The sequence below is a fragment of the Carcharhinus amblyrhynchos genome, chromosome 1 (genome assembly GCF_965287045.1).
Source record: "Carcharhinus amblyrhynchos chromosome 1, sCarAmb.v2.hapA, whole genome shotgun sequence".
NCBI classification, from domain to species: domain Eukaryota; kingdom Metazoa; phylum Chordata; class Chondrichthyes; order Carcharhiniformes; family Carcharhinidae; genus Carcharhinus; species Carcharhinus amblyrhynchos.
The window spans coordinates 136,620,322-136,639,271 of NC_137324.1; the positions used below are offsets into that span (position 1 = coordinate 136,620,322).

The 18,950-nt window shown below is 43.0% G+C and overlaps 1 protein-coding gene across 5 annotated transcripts in view; it reads left to right on the top strand.

The window, feature by feature from the left end:
• slc10a7 (solute carrier family 10 member 7) overlaps positions 1 to 18,950 on the top strand; it is a 363,006-nt gene that overhangs the window by 189,004 nt on the left and 155,052 nt on the right. The window contains exon 6 of one of the 5 annotated variants that reach the window (XM_080193190.1): positions 15,007 to 15,874. The exons of the other annotated variants lie outside the window; for them this stretch is intronic. Coding sequence (XP_080049316.1) covers positions 15,007 to 15,030 — 24 coding nt within the window. The 3' untranslated portion in view covers positions 15,031 to 15,874. Of the gene's footprint in view, positions 1 to 15,006; positions 15,875 to 18,950 lie in introns of those variants that run through there. 5 annotated transcript variants of the gene reach the window in all.

Here is an 18,950-nt window from a genome sequence, read left to right on the forward strand (position 1 = left end):
GAGGCACTTTGTCAAACGCCTTCTGAAAATCTAGAAAGATCACATCCACCGGCTCTCCTCTATCCACCGCCCTAGACACATCCTCATTGAACTCCAGTAAATTTGTCAGACACGACTTCCCTTTAATGAAACCGTGCTGCGTCTGCTCTATCAAGCAATTCCCTTCAAGATGCCTCGCAATTTCCTCCTTAATGACAGATTCTAACATCTTACCTACCACAGACGTTAAACTAACCGGCCTATAATTCCCCGCCTTTTGCCTGGCACCCTTCTTAAACAACGGCGTAACATTAGCCGTTTTCCAATCATCCGGCACTTCCCCGGAATCCAGCAACATCTGGAAAATAACCACCAAGGCATCCACTATCACCTCTGCCATTTCTTTCAGAACCCTCGGATGCATTCCATCCGGTCCTGGGGACTTGTCCACAATCAGCCCCTCCAGCCTGTCGAGCACCGCCTCTCTAGTAACAGTAATTTCATTAAGACCCTCCAGTCCTACCACCTTTCCATCGCTAACACCCGGCAAATTATTCACGTCCTCCTCCGTGAAGACAGAAACAAAAAAGTTATTCAATACCTTAGCTATATCCCCATCCCCTACCACTAGGTCCCCTTTCTCATCCTCTAAAGGACCAACATTCACCCTAGCCAGCCTCTTCCTTTTTATATATTTATAAAAACTCTTGCTATCCTTTTTTATATTAAGCGCTAGCCCAGCTTCATAGTTTCTCCTACCCTTCTTTATCAACTTCTTTGTCAATCTTTGTTGACATTTAAACCTCTCCCAATCCTCTTCTCGCCCACTACTCTTAGCTACTCTAAACGCCTCTGCTTTTAATTTAACACTTTCCTTCACCTCCTTCGTTATCCACGGCTTATTACCTCTCCTCCTACAGTCCTTTTTGACCATCGGAATAAATTTCCGCTGAGCACCAAGAAAGATCTCCTTAAAGATCCTCCACTGCTCCTCAACAGACTCTCCCTCCAACGCGCTCCCCCAGTCCACATTCGCCAATTCTTCTCTCATCCTACCGTACTCCCCTCTATTCAAACAAAGGACGCGTGTCCGGGAACCCACTTTGTCCTCCTCCATCTGCACCAGAAACTCCACCATACAATGATCACTCTCCCCAAGAGGATCCTTCACCACAAGGTCCCTAATTCTACCCGCTTCATTACATAGCACCAGATCCAAGATAGCTTGTTCCCTCGTCGGCTCCAACACACACTGTTCGAGGAAACTATCCCGGCAGCATTCCAAGAACTCTTCCTCGAGCCCCCCACGTTCAACATGGGTCGTCCAATCAATATGCAGATTGAAATCCCCCATAACTACGGCCGTCCCATTCCTGCACGCCGCACTTATTTGCGCATTAACAGCCCGCCCCACCTCCAGATCCTTATTCAGGGGCCTATAGACGACACCCACCAGCGTCTTCCTCCCTTTGCTGTTCCTAATCTCCACCCACAATGATTCCACCCTCTGCTCCTTGGCTCCAATATCACCCCTTGTTACCACCGTGATGCTATCCTTAATCAGCAGAGCTACGCCCCCCCCCTTTTCCCTCCTGCCTATCCTTCCTAAACACTTGATAGCCCTGTACATTCAGCTCCCAGTCCCTGTCACCCTGCAGCCACGTCTCTGTAATGGCCACCAGATCGTATCCATTTGTGTCGATCTGCGCCACCAGCTCATCCACTTTATTCCGAATGCTTCGTGCATTCAGATAAAGTGCTTTCATCCCAGCCTTCACCTGGACCCTATTTGCCGCAACGCCACCAACTATACTCATGCCCCCTACTCCCTCTATTATTGGGACATCCTCAGCCTCTTCCCTTACCTGTACCCTCTCCTTAACTTTAGACCTCGTACCATCACCTACCCTCGCACCCTCCCCCCTTACTGCCTTGAAACTTATTACTGCTTTGTTCCCCCTGACCTGATTGTATTTCTGTGTTATACTGTGTCCCTATTCTGCTAATAATCTAGATCCCTACCTCTGCCCAAACTAGGTTAAATTCTTCTCAACAGCACTAGCAAACCCGCCAGCAAGGATGTTAGTGCCGCTCTTGTTCAGATGTAGATCATCCCACTTGTACAGGTCTCACCTTTCCCAAAAACGGTCCCAGTGGTTCAAGAATCTAAAACCTTCCCTCCTGCACCAACTCTTAGGCTGCACATTCAACTGTACTATTCTCCTATTTTTGTACTCACTAGCTCATGGCACTGGGAATAATCCAGAGATTACAACCCAAGGCCCTGCTTCTTAGTCTGTTGCCTAATTCCCTGAAGTTATGATGCAAGATCTCATCCCTCTTTCTACGTATGTCATTGGTACCAACATGTACCATGACCTCTGCCTTATCACCCTACCCCTTCAGGATGCCCTGCAGCCGCTTAGTGACATCCTGGACCCTGCCACCAGGGAAACAACATCCTGGAGTCTCTTTCACGACCACAGAAGCATCTGTCTGTGTCCCTGACTATGAAGTCCCCTAAGATTATTGCTGTTCTGCGCTTTGACCCTTCCTGCTGAGCAACAGAGCCAGCAGTGATGCCACTGCATGGCCGCTGCTGTTGGATCCCCCTGATAGGCTACTAACCCCCCCAACAGTATTCAAAGCGGTATACCTGCTAGGAAAGGGCATAGCCACGGGGGATTCCTACACTGACTGCCTGCCCTTTCTAGTGATCATCCAGCTACCTGCCTGCACCTTGAGTGTGACCACGTCTCTATAACTCTTTTCTATGACACCTTCCACCACCTGCATGCTCCTAGGTGCATTCAACTGCTGCTCCAACTGAGCCATGCAGTCTGTGAGGAGCTGCCGTTGGGTGCACTTCTTGCAGATATAGCCATCTGGAATGCTGGAAGCATCATGGACCTCCCACATCTCACAGTTTGAGCACTGCATGCTGCTGACTGACATTTCAAGTGTTAATTGAACAATCATGTCAAAATTAGTTTTTAAATTTAGCATTGATTAAGCCCTTCTCTCCTTGTCCTCGTCCAACCAATTCTAGCCCTTACAGATATAAAAAGTATTTTCAAAACATAAAAAGTGATAAAAGTTGTAAAGACTTACCGACCTGACTCACTACTTACCAATCTCCCTTATAGCCTCTGCTGTCTGTTTCACTTAACTCCCTATTTCCACCCAACTCCAGATGAGGAATTATCTATTTTCATGGGTAAAATGGAAATGTGGACTATTCCCACTAAATAGTTGACACACAATTTACCTTGTTGGTCCCATGCTAGCGATATTGTTAATGATTCTCCCTTTTCAGGTGTTGCTCTGCTCTCCTACAAATCTGGTGTCATCAGCCTTCTCTTCAAAAAAGCCAACCCTTGACAGGGAGGTGGTCAACTACCATCCCATCTCCAACTTCCATTTCCTCTAAAATTTTTGAACATGTTGCATTCAATCAAATCCATTCCAGGTCTACTCCTTGGGATCATAGTTGCAGAATATTGGGTCAACCATTTTGGACTGAAGTGTGAGAACATAAGAACGTAAGAAATAGGAGCAGGAGTAGGCCATCCAGCCCTTCGAGCCTGCCCCGCCATTCAATAAGATCATGGCTGATCTGTCGCTGCTCAGTTCCACTTTCCCGCCCTCTCCCCATAACCCTTAATCCCCTTTCCTATCAAATTTCCTATGAGTTTTTTTTGGAATTGAAAGCAAGTATCTGTTAGAAAGGAGCATAGCTACTTCGGAATCCTTGGAATTCTTCACCCCAGAGAACAGTTGATGCTGAGTCATTGAGTTTACTAAATGATAGGAAAACGCACCTTTCTCCTGCTCCTATTTCTAATGCTCTTGTTCACTCATATAGACTGGGATTGTGGTGGAACAAATTTAGAAAGGGAAAGAATTTCTAAAATGTGTATAAATCAAACTTTGTAAATAGGGAAGGAAGCGGTCCTCCACCAAGATCTGGATTATGCAAGTAGTGTGTATTTTATTGGAAGAACGTCAAAATAGTCGTGCAAGTGAATAAAGAAAAACTAATGTTGAAACTAATATACTGAGTCAGTTTCAATGATTTGATATAGCATTGCAGGAAAACAGCAAATGAGCATCTGCAAACCTTCAAGTTGGTGATGCTTTGGGGTGCATACGAGGCATGTTGCAATAGTCAAGAAAGATTAGGCAAAATACATCTCCTTGGAAGACAAATAATATAGAAGTTAAAATAAAATATAAAAAGGAGGAATATGAGATGTTTAGGTACAGATACAGTTTCAAACCAGGCAGAAAATACAGACTGCATGAGTAAAATTGAAAAAGGATATCAAATGGGCAATAAGAGAGTATGAGGAAAGCTTGGGTAACAAGCTTTGTGTCACAAGCTTTGTGTCATTAGGCTCTGTCCCTCTCAATGGTGGCACAAAACATACCCCCTTGCAAAGCAATGACAAAGTTTTGCAAGAACGCAATCGAGACTGCGCCACCAATGTCAGTGGGAATTGCACTGAGTTTTCGAGATGTCACTACTTCATTATTTTTGGACAACTCCACCAACAAACTTTCAAAAGATAGTTATTGAATACCTCATACTTATCCAGGGAATAGAAGCACATTGTATTAAAGGGACAAGAGGCAAGGAATAATGGTAAAAGATGTTTTTCTGACAAAGAGAAATAATGTGGAGATGCCAGCATTGGACTGGAGTAGGCCCAGTAAGAAGTCTCACAATATCAGATTAAAGTCCAACAGGTTTATTTGGTAACACAAACCACCAACTTTTGGAGCACTGCTCCTTCATCAGTTGAGTGGAAGTTGTGTTCATAAACAGGGCTTATAGACACAAATTCAGTTTACAAGATAATGGTTGGAATGCAAGTCTTTACAGGTAATTAAGTCTTAAAGGTACAGACAATAAGAGTGAAGAGAGGGTTCAGCACAAATTAAAGAGATATGTATTCCCTCAAGCCAGGACATTTAGTAAGATTTTGCAAGCCCAGGCAAGTTGTGGAGGTTACAGATAATGTGACATGAACCCAAGATCCCAGTTGAGGCTGTCCTCGTGTGGAATTTGGCTATCAGTTTCTGCTCAGTGATTCTGCGTTGTCGTGTGTCATGAAGGCTGCCTTGGAGAACGCTTACCCGAAGATCAGAGGCTGAATGCACGTAACTGCTGAAGTGTTTCCCAATAGGAAGAGAACACTGCTGCCTGATGATTGTCAAGAGGTGTTCATTCATCCGTTGTTGTGTCGTCTACATGGTACCTGATACGCTGCAGGAAAGGATGTCCTGAGGCATGGTACACTGGGGAGACCAGGGTACATTGGGGAGACTCGCATTCCAACCATTATCTTGTAAGTTGAGTTTGTGTCTATATGCCCTGTTTGTGAACACAACTCCCACTCACCTGATGAAGGGATAGTGCTCCGAAAGCTTGTGGCTTGTGCAACCAAATAAACCTGTTGGATTTTAATCTGGAGGTGTGAGACTTCGTGAAGAGAAATATGCAGCAGAGGATCCCACCGGGGCTTGGCATTCAGACCATTGCTTACCTTGTTTTATCTAAAAGTCCTAACCTAGACATGGGAAGTGCAATTTCTAAGTTTCCGGATGATATAAAACTTGGCAATGTTGTAAATAGGAATAAGAGGAAGTTGAGGAGATCCAGAGATGTGCAGGTTAGGTTGATTGACTATATTCAATTGCTCCTTAGTGTCAGGGATATTAGCAGGGTAAATACGTGGGGCCTCGGTGGCATTGTTGTTAGCATAGGCTTGATGGGCTGAATGGCCTCCTTCTGCATTGTAGGGATTCTATGACTTTGATTCTATGAGATGGTTAATAAAGCATATGGGATACAAAGTACAGCACAGAAGCAGTCCCATAGATCGATGCTGGTGTTTATGTTACACTTAAGAATGTTCCCACCTCTCTTTATCAAACCCCAGTAACATATCCTCCTCTTTTCTTCCTCATATGCTTGCCTAGTTTCCCTTACACTTGTCTATGCTGTTCACAAAATTATTCCCTGTTGTAAAAAAAAATTCTGGATTCTAACCACTCAGAGCAGATAAATTTGTCCTTGATCTCCTGTTAGATGTTATCTTTTAGTTTTGGTCTTGCCCGCAAAAAGAAACAGCTTCTTTCCATTTAGGTTTAGGGAGGACATTCTAGGGCTTGGAGGGATTACAACAATGGTGGAGCCATTAAAATTTGGCATACTCAAGAAGCCAGAATTAGATGAGTGCAGATATCTTGTAAGATTATTATGATTAAAAATATTTATCAGTTTCAAGGGAGACAACCCAAACCCAAATTTTTAAGAAGAAAAAGCAATCTGTTAAGTTGGTGGTGCTCTGTAAGAGTGCACATTTTGAGAATGAGATGAGTATTTGGTATTGTAGCAAAAGAATGGTTATATGTCAGTGGACTGGCATCAAGAACTACAAGAGATAATATAATAATAATCCAAAAGCCAGTTTTTTTCTGTGTGTTGATGAATTCAGGGTAGTTGATTTATCAGATCTGTGGGACCTTGGTAATTCTTTTTTTATTTGTTGGTATAGGATTTCTAAGCATTAAATATTTCAGTAGAAACTGATTTACATCATTACATGTTCCCCCATGGCTCAACAAGGTCCCAAACACAAAATGGGCAGCTGAGGCTCACTGTCGAGGTTTGTGCATGATTAATGTTTGCTTGTACTGGTTACTGGGGAATGACTAGCATTTTCTTTTTCTCCTATTTCCATCATTTTATGGTGGTCCTAAATATCAATAATTTGCAATGAAAATAACCCAAATTCATACATAAATAAAAGTAGAGCTACTACTAGAGTTACCAATGTGCCAATCTATGTAGAATTTATTTATTTTTCTGAAGCTTTCTAGATGATTGGAGGATTTGAAGTATAAAATTGACAGAAAATAAAGAAATCTGAAATAAATTGTGTTCATTTCTGTTTTCCATTAGATTAACTAATACAAGAAAGAATTCTTGCCATTATGTGGATATTTTAATAGCCCAAGAATTCACTTCTGAAAAATTTTAAAATTACTTGCTGCTTTTTTTTTGTTATCCATTTATTATGTTTTGATTAAAATGTCTTTAGTGACATTGACACCAATTTTGACAAAGGATGTCTTTTTCTGAGGAATGATGTTCTTGCTCTTGAGTGAGTGGAGCAAGGTTTACTGGGCTGATTCCGAGGATGGTGGCACTGACGTATGAAGAGAGATTGACTAGGTTAGGATTGTTTTCGCTGGAGTTCAGACGAATGAGGGGGTTTCATAGAGACTTTTAAATTCTAACAGGTCAAGACAGGATAGATGCAGGGAGGATGTTCCCGATGGTGGGGGAGTCCAGAACCAGGGGTCACAGGAGCAGTTGATCTTAATGAATGGCAGAGCAGGCTCGAAGGGCCAAATGGCCGCCTCCTATCTTCTGTGTTACTATGAGTTCAGTTCAAATCAAATTGCAAAGGCCATAACGTGGCTTACACTACTAGAGAATATATGAAATGCATAGCTGTGTCTAGGGATTTGACCCCAATCCCAGCTGTGGGAGAGCTAATCGTATCACATATGAGTTGAATAATTGGTGAATTGTGATGATTCCTTTTTTCATTTGACCAGGATTTTAAGTGCAGTTTGGGGCATCTTTATATTGCATTTTCATTTTCAGTTTATAGCATACGTAATTATGAATAAATTGCTCAGGTCTCCAACAACTTCTTTAATAAAATCAGTCGACATTAGTCTGGACATTCATGTGTGAAATAACCTGTTTGATTTGCTAACATGATTTTCTTGACAAATGAAGCCAGAGATAAAGAATTAATGTAAAGCTTGTTCAGTAGAATCCACTATGCAAAACCCTCGCCTGTAAGTAAGTTGAGAAAATTTATTGTTAGCCACTGAATGAAAATTTATCTTGTGTTGTAAGGGCCAAATAACTGTTAAACTGCGCAAGTCCAAGTAAATTGTGTGGGACTCCACCACAAATGCCAAATAAATCAGGGTTTTCTCCAGGATGCTCTAAATGCTGAGCAGAATCTAATAATTGTGTATTAAACAGTATTGATATCAAACATGTGACTAAAATATCTAATCTCTGGCTGTGGTTCAAAACAGCACATCACTGAAGAAAATCCATATTCTATAGTGTAATTCGTGTAATCTTGATATATGTTATCCCCTGTGCTTAATAGAATATCTTGATTATGCTGGTGATTGCCATTATTAAACTTCACTTGAAAACTATTGCCAGGACTGGAGAAATATAGCTTTGTCGAAAAATTGGATTTGCTTGCATATTTTTCTTCGGAACACAGGAGGCTAAGGGGAGATTAAATTGAGCTGTATAAAGTTAGAATGAGTATTGATAAAGTGGATACGAGGTATGTATTTCTCTTAGGAGAGAAATCAATAACCCGGGGGCATAGTTTAATGCAATTGACAGAGGATTAGAGGGGTGTTGAGAAATCTTTTCACCCAGAGGGTGGCAAGGATCTAGAACTCCCAGCCTGAAAGAATGGTACAGACTGAAACTCTGATCATATTTAAAAGCACTTGGATATGTTTTTGAAATGCTGTTATCTATAAGGCTACGAACAAAGAGCTGAGAAGTGGAAATAGACTAGATAGCTCTTTTTCAGCTGCCACTGGCAAACAATGTCATAAATTTCTATGATTCTATTGCACTATGTGGGTGTTGTTGGCTGGGCAAGCATTTATTGCTCATCTATAATCCCCAGCGTAATTATACATTTACAAAGCTTGTTTCATCAATTAAAATGTTCCTTTATGAGTCTGGTAATATGTTCATGTATAACTAAACTTCTTTTGCTATATATACATTGATGAGAGAATGTTGCATAGGTTTTTCTTAAATGGCTCTTCCTAAAGTTCAAGCACAATTAGTTGTGTTACGAAAGTTGTATTTTTAAAAGCACTTCTGTTATTCCTGCACTAAGCAATTGTTATGCCTTCAGGCCAAAAGAAAACGTGCTTCTTCCAAACATGTATCTTTTTATTTTCTTACATCCTCATACATTTGGGGCCCAGAGTCTTTGCATTTTGACAGTTCAGTACTCTTGGTAAATTTAGTTGGAATCCTTCTAGTGAGTTACAATCACATGAATCAGAATCCAAAAAAAAACTCATTGCTGGAACCTCTTATTGGAGAAGTTGTTCCTCTGAATTCAAAGAGTGTATGATTTTGACAAAATAATAGCTAAGCTACATTGCAGCCCTGAAAGTGATGGTACTATTGTTTTAGATGTCCAATGAGGTTCCCTACAGCTCAGTATTTTTAGTTTCACTATCATTCTCATTTAAACATGATGCTGGATTTTTCCAGTATAATAAAGAACAGTCTGGAAGAAAATCTTAGTGTTTGTATGTTAACAGCATCTCACTTCCAAACTCTCAAAACACTTGAGCAACAAGTGAACCGAATGTTCATGGTTCTTACATAATTCCAGATAACCTATAAGACTGCAGATATGGCCAATCGAGTTAGTAGAATAGGACTTCTCACTTCCACTATCAAAATCCTCTCCATTTCAGCTGCCTGCTCCTGACACTATTAGGATGATTTTCTGGTACTTCGTGCCAGCTGGATCTTCAGGTCCCACCAAATATGAACCTCCACCACAAGTTTCCTATGGTGGGGGTTGGAATCAATGGGAAATCCAATTTTCAGAGGTGGGACCAGAAGATCCTCCTGCTGACAAACTGCCTCCTGCCACCGAGAACCACATCCTGGGAGGGAGGGCAGCAAATTGGGGATGGCAATGAAGTCGTGATATTATGATATTGTCGCTGGACTTGTAATCCAAAGACCCAGTGTAATACGTTAGAGACCTATGTTTGAGTCCCACCGTGGCAGATGATTTGAATTTGATTTAAAAAAAACTGGAATTAAAAGTCTAATGGTGACCACAAAAGTATTATCGGTTTCATAAAAACCAATCTGGTTCATTAATGTCCTTCAGGGAAGGAAATGTGCCAAAAAAGCAAATCCATGTGTTTCCTAACAAGGATAACCACTGCTTAATGAGGTCTCAGTCTGAGACATTACAAGTTGGGTGATTCTGATCTATGCGAGAAATCCAAATACAGTCTATGGAGAACCATCAAGGATGCAAAAAAAAGTATTGAACCAAACTAGAGTTCCAGGCTAACCGCACGAACAGCCACTGATTATGACAAGTGTACACAACATAACAGACTACAAGATGAAGGCATGTAGAATCGCTGCCAACAATGCACCCTGCCCCAATGAACTCTGACCATTCTATGCCTGTTTTGAGCAAGAGGTCAGCCAGAGGATGTCATCTACTCGGAAGCCTCGGCTGAACCAGTCTCCGAGGTCATCGTTGCAGAAGTTAGATCCATCTTCTTGAAAGCTAAAGCGACTGGCCCGAAGGGAGTACCCGGATGAGCATTCAGATCCTGCATGGACCAGCTGGCGGGGTATATGTAGACATCTTTAATCTCTCCTTACACCAATGTGAGGTCCCAACCTGCTTCAAGAAGATGAATCCTCACCCCTGTAGCAAAGAAAAGCCAGGTACCGTGCCTTAATGACTACTGCCTGGTTGCTCTGACAGTCATCATTATGAAGTGCTTCAAAAGGTTAGTCATGGCATGCATCAGTTCCAGTTTCCCAAATTGCCTGGATCCACTACAGTTCACCTATCACTGCGACAGGTCCGCAGCTGATGCCATCTCCCTGGCCCAACACTCAGCCATGGAATACCTGGATAGCAAGGACACTTACGGCAGACTCCTATTTAGTGACTAAAAGAGAAAATGCTGGAAAATTGCAGCAGGTCTGGCAGCATCTGTGAGGAGAAAAAAGAACTGATATTTCAAGTCCAGATGACTATCTGGGTCAGCCAGACTCAAAACATCAGCTCTTTTCTCTCCTTACAGACGTTGCCAGACCTGCTGCAATTTTCCAGCATTTTCTCTTTTGGGGTTTCAGATTCCAGCATCCACAATAATTTGCTTCTATCCTATTTAGTGACTACAGCTCGGCCTTCAATACCATTATTCCAACAAAACGCATTTTCAGACTCCTGGCCTTGGACTCGGCTCCTCTGTCTGCAACTGGATCCTAGATCCCCTAACCCACAGACCGCAATCAGTGAGGATAGGCAACGACACCTGCTCCATGATTATCCTCAACACCAGTACTGCGCAAGGCTGTGTCCTCAGTCCCTTACTGTGCTCCTTTTCCACCTATGACTGTATGGCCAAATTCCACTCCAGCTCCATTTTCAAGTTTGCTGATGACTCCACCATAGTGGTTCGGATCTCAAACAATGACGAAACGGAGCACAGGAAAGAGATAGAGAATCTAGCAAAATGTTGCGACGACAATATCTCTCCTTCAATGTCAGTAAAACAAAGGAGATAGTCAGTGACATTAGGAAGCATAGTGGAGGACATGCCCCTGTCTACATAAACAGTGATGGAGTGGAAATGGTTGAGAGCTTCAAGAAAGCTCACCAATGCCTCCACTTTCTCAGGAGAAGAAAATTCAGCGTGTCTGCTACAGCTCTCACTAATATTTACAGATGTATCATAGAAAGCATTCTTTCCAGATGTATCACAGCTTGATATGGCTCCTGTTCTGACCAAAACTACAAGAAACCACAAAGGGTTGTAACCGTAGCCCAGTCCATCTCACAAACTGGCCTCCCATCCATTGACTCCATTGGAAAAGCAGCCAGCATAATCAAGGACACCATCGGCTTTGGATGTATCCTCTTCCACCTTCTTCCATCGGGAAAAAGATACAAAAGTCTGTGATCGTGTACCAACTCAAGAACAGCTTCTTCCCTGCTGCCATAAGATTTTTGAATGGACCTACCATATATTAAGCTGATCTTTCTCAGCACTCTAGCTGTGACTGCAACACTATATTCTGCATCTTCTTTCCTTCTCCCCGATGTACTCTATGAACAGTGTGTTTTACCTGTAGAGTGTGCAAGAAACAATACTTCTCACTGTATCCCAACATGTGACAATAATAAATCAAAATCTGCTGTTCTTACTCTCCTTACCTGGTCTGACATAACATGTGAATCCAGACCCACCACAATGTGGTTGCATTTTAACTGCCTTCAGAGATAGCAATAAATGCTGGCCCAGACAGTGGTGCCCACATCCCATGAATATAACTCCGTCCCCCCGCGCCCCCCACACACACACAGTGTTCCATGAAGTGGGTAAAATGGCTTTTGCTCTAATCCTTTATTCACAATTCAATGACATCGGAGATCACATACTCATACGACTTCTGAGCCATGGCAAGCCAAAGTACACAACATGCACATTGCACAGAAAACAAAGGTATTTCTCAAACATCGTTGATTTTATTTTTAATCTCATCATGATTCACCGTGAACTGATTAAACTGCTTTTAAAAATGTATGATTTCTTTGGGTGGCCATGTTGTTTTAACTCCGCCAACTAAATCAACTTGAAAAATAAAATGTATTTTACAAGAAATATGCACCAAGATGACAGTTATTTCCTGTTGAAAACTCATTCATAGAACCATAGAAACTAGAAGCAGGAGTAGGCCATCGGCCCTTCAAGCCTGTGCCGCCATTCATCTTGATCATGGCTGATCATCAAATTCAATATCCTGATTTCCCCCTTCTTCCCATTCACTTGATCCCTTTAGCCCCAAGAGCGATATCTCATTTCTTCTTGAAATCACGCAACATTTTGGCCTCGACTATATTCTGTGGTAGTGAATTCTACACATTCACCCCCCTCTGGGTGAAGAAATTTCTCCTCACCTCAGTTCTAAAAGGTTTATCCCTTATCCTCAAACTATGACCCCTAGTCCTGGACTCCCCCACCATTCTGAATCTACCCTGCCTAGCACTGTTAGACTTTTAAGTTTCTATGAGATCCCCTCTCACTGTTCTAAACTCCAGCAAATATAATCCTAACCGACTTAGTCTGACCTCACATGTCAGTCCTGCCAGCCCAGGAATCAGCCTGGTAAACCTTTGCTGTACTCCTCTATAGCAAGAACATCCTTCCTCAGTACAATACTCCAGGTGTGGCCTCACCAACGCCCTATACAGTTGCAGCAAAACATCCCTATACCTGTACTCAAATCCTCAGTAAGTTTATGGCCCACAATGCCTACATTTTGCAAAGGATTTGGAATTTTCATTCTGCTTCCTTCCTTTGCGTGTCTCAATGCTCTTAGAATCATAGAATCCTGCAGTGCAAAAGGAGGCCGTTTGGCCCATTGAGTCTGCACCAATCACAATCCCACCAAGGCCCTATCCTCTCAATCCCATGCATTTACCCAAACTGAACCCATGACACTAAGGGTCAATTTAGCATGGCCAGTCCACCCAACCTGCACATCTTTGGAGTGTGGGAGGAAACTGAAGCACCCAGAGGAAATCCACGCAGACACAGGGAGAATGTGCAAACTTCACAGACTGTCACCCAAACTGGGAATCGAACCTTGGGTCCCTGGTGCCATGAGGCAGCAGTGCTAACTGCTGTGCCACTTACAGGTCCCAATATCCTTGCTCCTTTATAGTCAGTCAGGGATGCAAAGCGAAGGCCACGCTTATTTCACCCCTTCCATTGCATTGTTTCTGAATTGTTTAGGCTCTGCAACTCATTTACAGGCTCAGTTTGTTCCTGACTCCTTCATTGTCCAAGCACAGTTTGCTACTGGGACCTAGCATCCCCGTCAAGGAATACCAGAACCTCTTCCCTCAATTCTCTCAGACATTTGAGTGCTTCCACACCTGAATCAATCTGGTTTCCAGAGCTCTCTGAGTCATACCACACTCCTAGTTGCCTCCATGTGAGTACTGTCAGACTTCAAGTCTTCCCTCGTGAAACCAATCTCCTGCATGCCATTCATTTGTTTGGCTAGCCTTTTCACTGAATTAAGGCAGTTGCTGGTCAATGCGTGTTTATGTTAGATCACAATGAGTCTTTTAAATTTGTTTTCACAAGTTTCCTCTCTACTACGTACCTGACAACAAATTGGGCTAATAGTGACAATGGCCATTATAGCTTACCAAAATAATACGTAATAATTGTGCCTTTTATTTTATAATCTATCCAGGCAGAAAGAATATAAATAATTTTAAAATTGTATGTAGAATGTTAGAACATTTATTATAGCCCTCCACCTACCCCACAGGGAATGTGTAAATATTGGTGTAGGGGGTGAAAAAATGTGGTACTGGACCTTTTAATGCTTTAATTAGAATCTTAAAAGTGTAAATCCTGTCTTTATGAAACTTGGAGGGTAGAAGTCATGCTCATGTTAAGTATGCAAATTACACCTAATTTACATGTGTACATTTAATTAGAAAATCCTTTCATTATCAAAATTTGAAGCATCATCGTTGTGTTAGGAATGATTATGCTAATTAGGTATAATTTACATGTGTAAATTAGGGTGATTGCAAAATAGGTTTTCTCTTATAAATCAAAATTACCATGGCATTGGTATATTTGTAACATTTGTTAATGTGTTTAAAATTTCCTTTCTTATTATGCCTTTGTAATAGGACAAAATGAAGAAAGTGCTGACTGGCAAATTTTAACATTTAAAGAAATAAAGTCCTCTAAGAAAAAGCTTGTTATTTTGTGCTCAAAATGGGGTATGTTAATACTGGAGAATGGAGACACCCAGTGTAAGCATAAAGCACACCAGAATTGTGTCTGTTTCTATGCATTGCCTCACTAATGTAAAGTCTAATCCTTATTGAAGCGAAAAGGGATGTGGGTGATTCCCTATCTGACAATAATTTTGATGCAGATTTATTATGACATAGAAAATACAAATGTATGTGTTAGGGCTGCAAATCCTAATATTCATGTATTTGGGGAGTAAAAACACCAATTTAGCCATTGTTTTGGGAGAGATGTGAATCCATTTAACTTTACACTAAAATTTCTGAATAACAGCATACTGTACTGAAGTTATAAATCATACAAGACATTAATCTTTTCCAACAGAACACTGTGGAGGTGCTATTGTGATTGGACACAGGCCAGCATGGTATCTACATTCAAAAGGACAGCAAATTGGACAGACAACTACAGACCCATTAGTCCTACTTTTGTCATGCATAGAGTAATGGAATCTATTATCAAATATGCACTTGAAGATTATTTGTACCATACTAACTTAGCACAAGTCAGCATGGAATCAGAAGCGGAAGACCCTGTTTGACCAACTTTTTGGCTTCCATTGCGGAAACAACGTCACAGATTCTGCTGAGCCCAACAATATGTTGTATCTAGATTTCCAAAAGGCTCTTAACAACCTTTCACAAGAGAATGCCTGTTGAGTAAGCGCTGGGGATCTAATATAGATCTTGGGTATGAATTACAAAAATGGTTGAAGGATAAAAGGCAAGAAGTTATTTCAGTTGAGTGGGGAACCCAGGGTTCCAACCTGTTTCAAATTTATTCTTCCATTGGATCTGGATGTTGCTGACAAGGCCAGTATTTGTTACCCATTCTCAACTGACCTTGATTTGAGTGGCTTGCTAGGCTAGTTAAGATGGTAGTTAAGAGTCAACCATATGCTGTAGCTCTGAGTCACAGGTAAACAAGACTAGGTAAGAACAGCACATAGAGCTCTGACAAAAGGGTATCAATACTCAAAATGTTGGCTCAATTCTCTCTGCACGTATGCTATCAGTCCTGCTGAGATTTTCCAGCATTTTCTGTTTTTGTTTCAGATTCCAGCATCTGCAGTATTTTGCCTTTATCTTAAAAACAGCAGATTACCTCCCCTGTAGGATATTAGTCAACCAGATAAGTTTTTACAACAATCAACACCAGTTTCATGGTCACTTTTACAGAGACGAGCTTTCAATTCCAGATTTTATTAATAAAAATTAAATTCTGTCAACAGTCATGAGCCAATGTTGTTTATTATTTACTCCAATGAGTTGAATTCAATGCAAACTGCCCAAATTTTGCCCAAGTACCGTGATGCTGGATTTGGCGAGACAGTTCAAAAATTACAGAATGAGTTGGGCAAAATGTTTATTGGGCAAGACAATGTTAGATAATGCAAGCAAAGGAAGGAAAATGAATAATGTACTTCCTTTACAAATAGTTCTGAAATAGTTAATGGTTTGGTTCTTCCACTCATTTACTTTCCTTTGCTTTTAGATGGCAGCTTTTCAGGATCCTATCATTCATACCTCCTCTAGAAACAGATTTTATTTCTTTATTTGTACATTACCACACTCGTGCAAAATGAAGCCCTTTCTCATTTAATTTCTCTGCAATGTACTGTTTCACATACTTTCCCTTTCGTTCCTTTTCCCACCCAACAGTATTCATTTGCTCAAAACATGTTGGATGGAATTTTCCCAAAAAATTTCTAATTGTCACAACAGTGAGAAAAATGGGTTGATCCACACTGGTCTCTGAGACATGCTCCACATCGCAATCTTTTGACACTCAGTGCAATAAAAGAGCCTCCATGCGAATCATGCCCTCATGGAGGCTCCAGACACCTGACTCACTTTAAGTGGCCACAGCTGTGTGCTGTTAAGCAGAGAGAGCCACATTTAAACACTCCCACTGCAGCCAGGAAGAAGGCACCTGCAATTCACAGAGGGAGAACTTAGGCAGCTGCTGGATGCAATTGAGGAGAGGCTGGGTATTTTCTTCCACTGAGATGGTCAACGATCCAGGGGTCGGGCCAGCAATGTGACCTGGGAAGTGGTGGCCCATGCACTGACATGGAGGACCAGTGCTTGGTGCCACAAGAAAATAAAAAACCTCTTTCTGACAGCAAGGGTGAGTGTCCATCCCATTCTGACATCAGTCCCATCTGTCACGCCTGGAATATCTGTGTTGATCCACTCCATGATACTCTTAGCACCTTCCTCCATCCCCCCCCGCACCCCCCCACTCCCCGACACCCCCATCAGTGCTGAGACACAATCCCAAAATACACCACCTGATTGCCCCCATTCCCAATACTCTTGGCACCCTATGCCCTTCCAACCATCAGACTTTCAATCCCCCCTTTCATTTCTGCAGGAGAATATGGTCTACAACAGGAGGGAACTGGCGAAAACTGGTGGTGGAGTCCCTGAACTGCATCTCCTGACTCCTTTTGAGGAGCGTGCCTTGGAGCTCTCGGTGAGGCAGAGGAGGGAGTCATGACCAACAGTCAGGTTGGTGTATGCCATGGAAGTGAAGAGCCACAAAACCTTTATTCATACGACCGTTCTCAAGTAGGTTAATGTTGAGACTTCTGGGATACTTTCTGGTATGCACACCACACAGCGTTGAGGCATATCAGGTGGAGTTGGGAATGTCCGAGGGCTCAGGCAGGTGGAGGTCTGCCAGAGCCAAGTAAACAGCTGGCCCACAGCCAGTTGCAAAGCCGCTGAAATCAATTCTGTCAAAGTTACTGGAGATGCAGAAACAGAGCTGGAAAATGCAGGAGGGGTGTCAGCAACATTCCTGCAACTGTGAGGTTGTTTGGAGGAGCCCCACAATCTTCAGTTGCAAGAGGCAGTGCCGGAACTGCATGGCACCCACATCAACACTGCAATGGTGGCAGCCGTAGTGGAAAGCCAGGGCATGGCTGTTGGGCCAAGCTTTGGAGCCTATCTCAGAGCTATACTGCTGAGGGGCTCCAAAGCTTGAGCAAGAATCAGAGCGCTACTGCTGAGGACTCTCTCATGATGCAGACACAGTTGGACTCTCAGCACTGGCAGCACCAGGTGACACAGAGGAGTTCATTCTATCTGCCCCTCTGTCCCATGGAGTGTGCCAGGGGCTCATGAGCATCTCGAGGAAAGATTAATCACTGGAACCCATGCCAGGGCGTTCCACCCAGGAGACTTTGGCCATCCCCAGCCCTTCCGAATCCCTCCTTCCTGGTATCGGTGCAATTCACGGGCAGTGGATTGAATAGGTTGACATGGCTACATCTGTGACACCTGAAAGTCAGCCAGAACCCTCGAGGTCCTGGGCCCCTGGGGCACCCGTCAAGACATCACAGGCCATGGGGCGTAGAACACAGCTAACCGCCTCCATGTCATTGGGCTGCGCAGTGGTGCCCCTGACTCTCACTGAGACATGGGCCCGGGCACCAGTGTACAATCAGAGAGCAGGTAGAAGTCAAACTTGTGATGCATCAGGGCAGCATCAAGCATGCCACTTAGCAAGTTGTCATCACCCTCCTCCCTGGATCAGTAACTTACTAACAAGGCCAACCATTGTGTGATGTCAGTGGGACCTATGGTAGGTGGTGTGGGCAAAGGTTGAGAGTTCCTCCTCCTCGGCCTTGTCCTTCACATCCTTCTGCCCAGTCCTCCTCTTCCTCTAGGATATCTTTCCACTGCTTTGCTAGATTGTGGTGTACATATCTGGCCACCACAAGGTGTGAGACACAATGGGCTGAATGCACAGCTCCTCCAGAGCATCTTCAGCAGCCCTCGGCACCACTTGATGATGGATCAGTTGACAGTGTGAACCTTATTGTAGCGGATCTCCGCCTTGGTTTCAAGCCTCGGTGTCATCAGCCATGACCTCAGTGGTAGCCCTTGCCCCCATGATTCATCCTGGCAGCCAGTGGGAGTCCTCAAAGACCCTGGGGTTGTCCAAGCTGCACAAAATGTCGCTATCATGCACTCTCCCCAGGTGAAGTATATACACCTGCATGATGTTCATCAGGTGATTCACATTTTGTGGATGTTCAGGGAGTGGAGCTCATTACAGTGAATAAAGGATACTACTTGATCCCATGGGCTGCAGGTGACATGGTAGCCCCCTGTATGTGGGGCATCCCATGATGGCAGTGAAACCCAGGCATGCTGTTGGGCCTGGCCCACCAGTTGTAGATGTAGTGGCCTGCCTGGCGTACAGAACAACTGTCATCTCATGGATGCACTTGTGCTCAGAGGACTGCGATATACCAC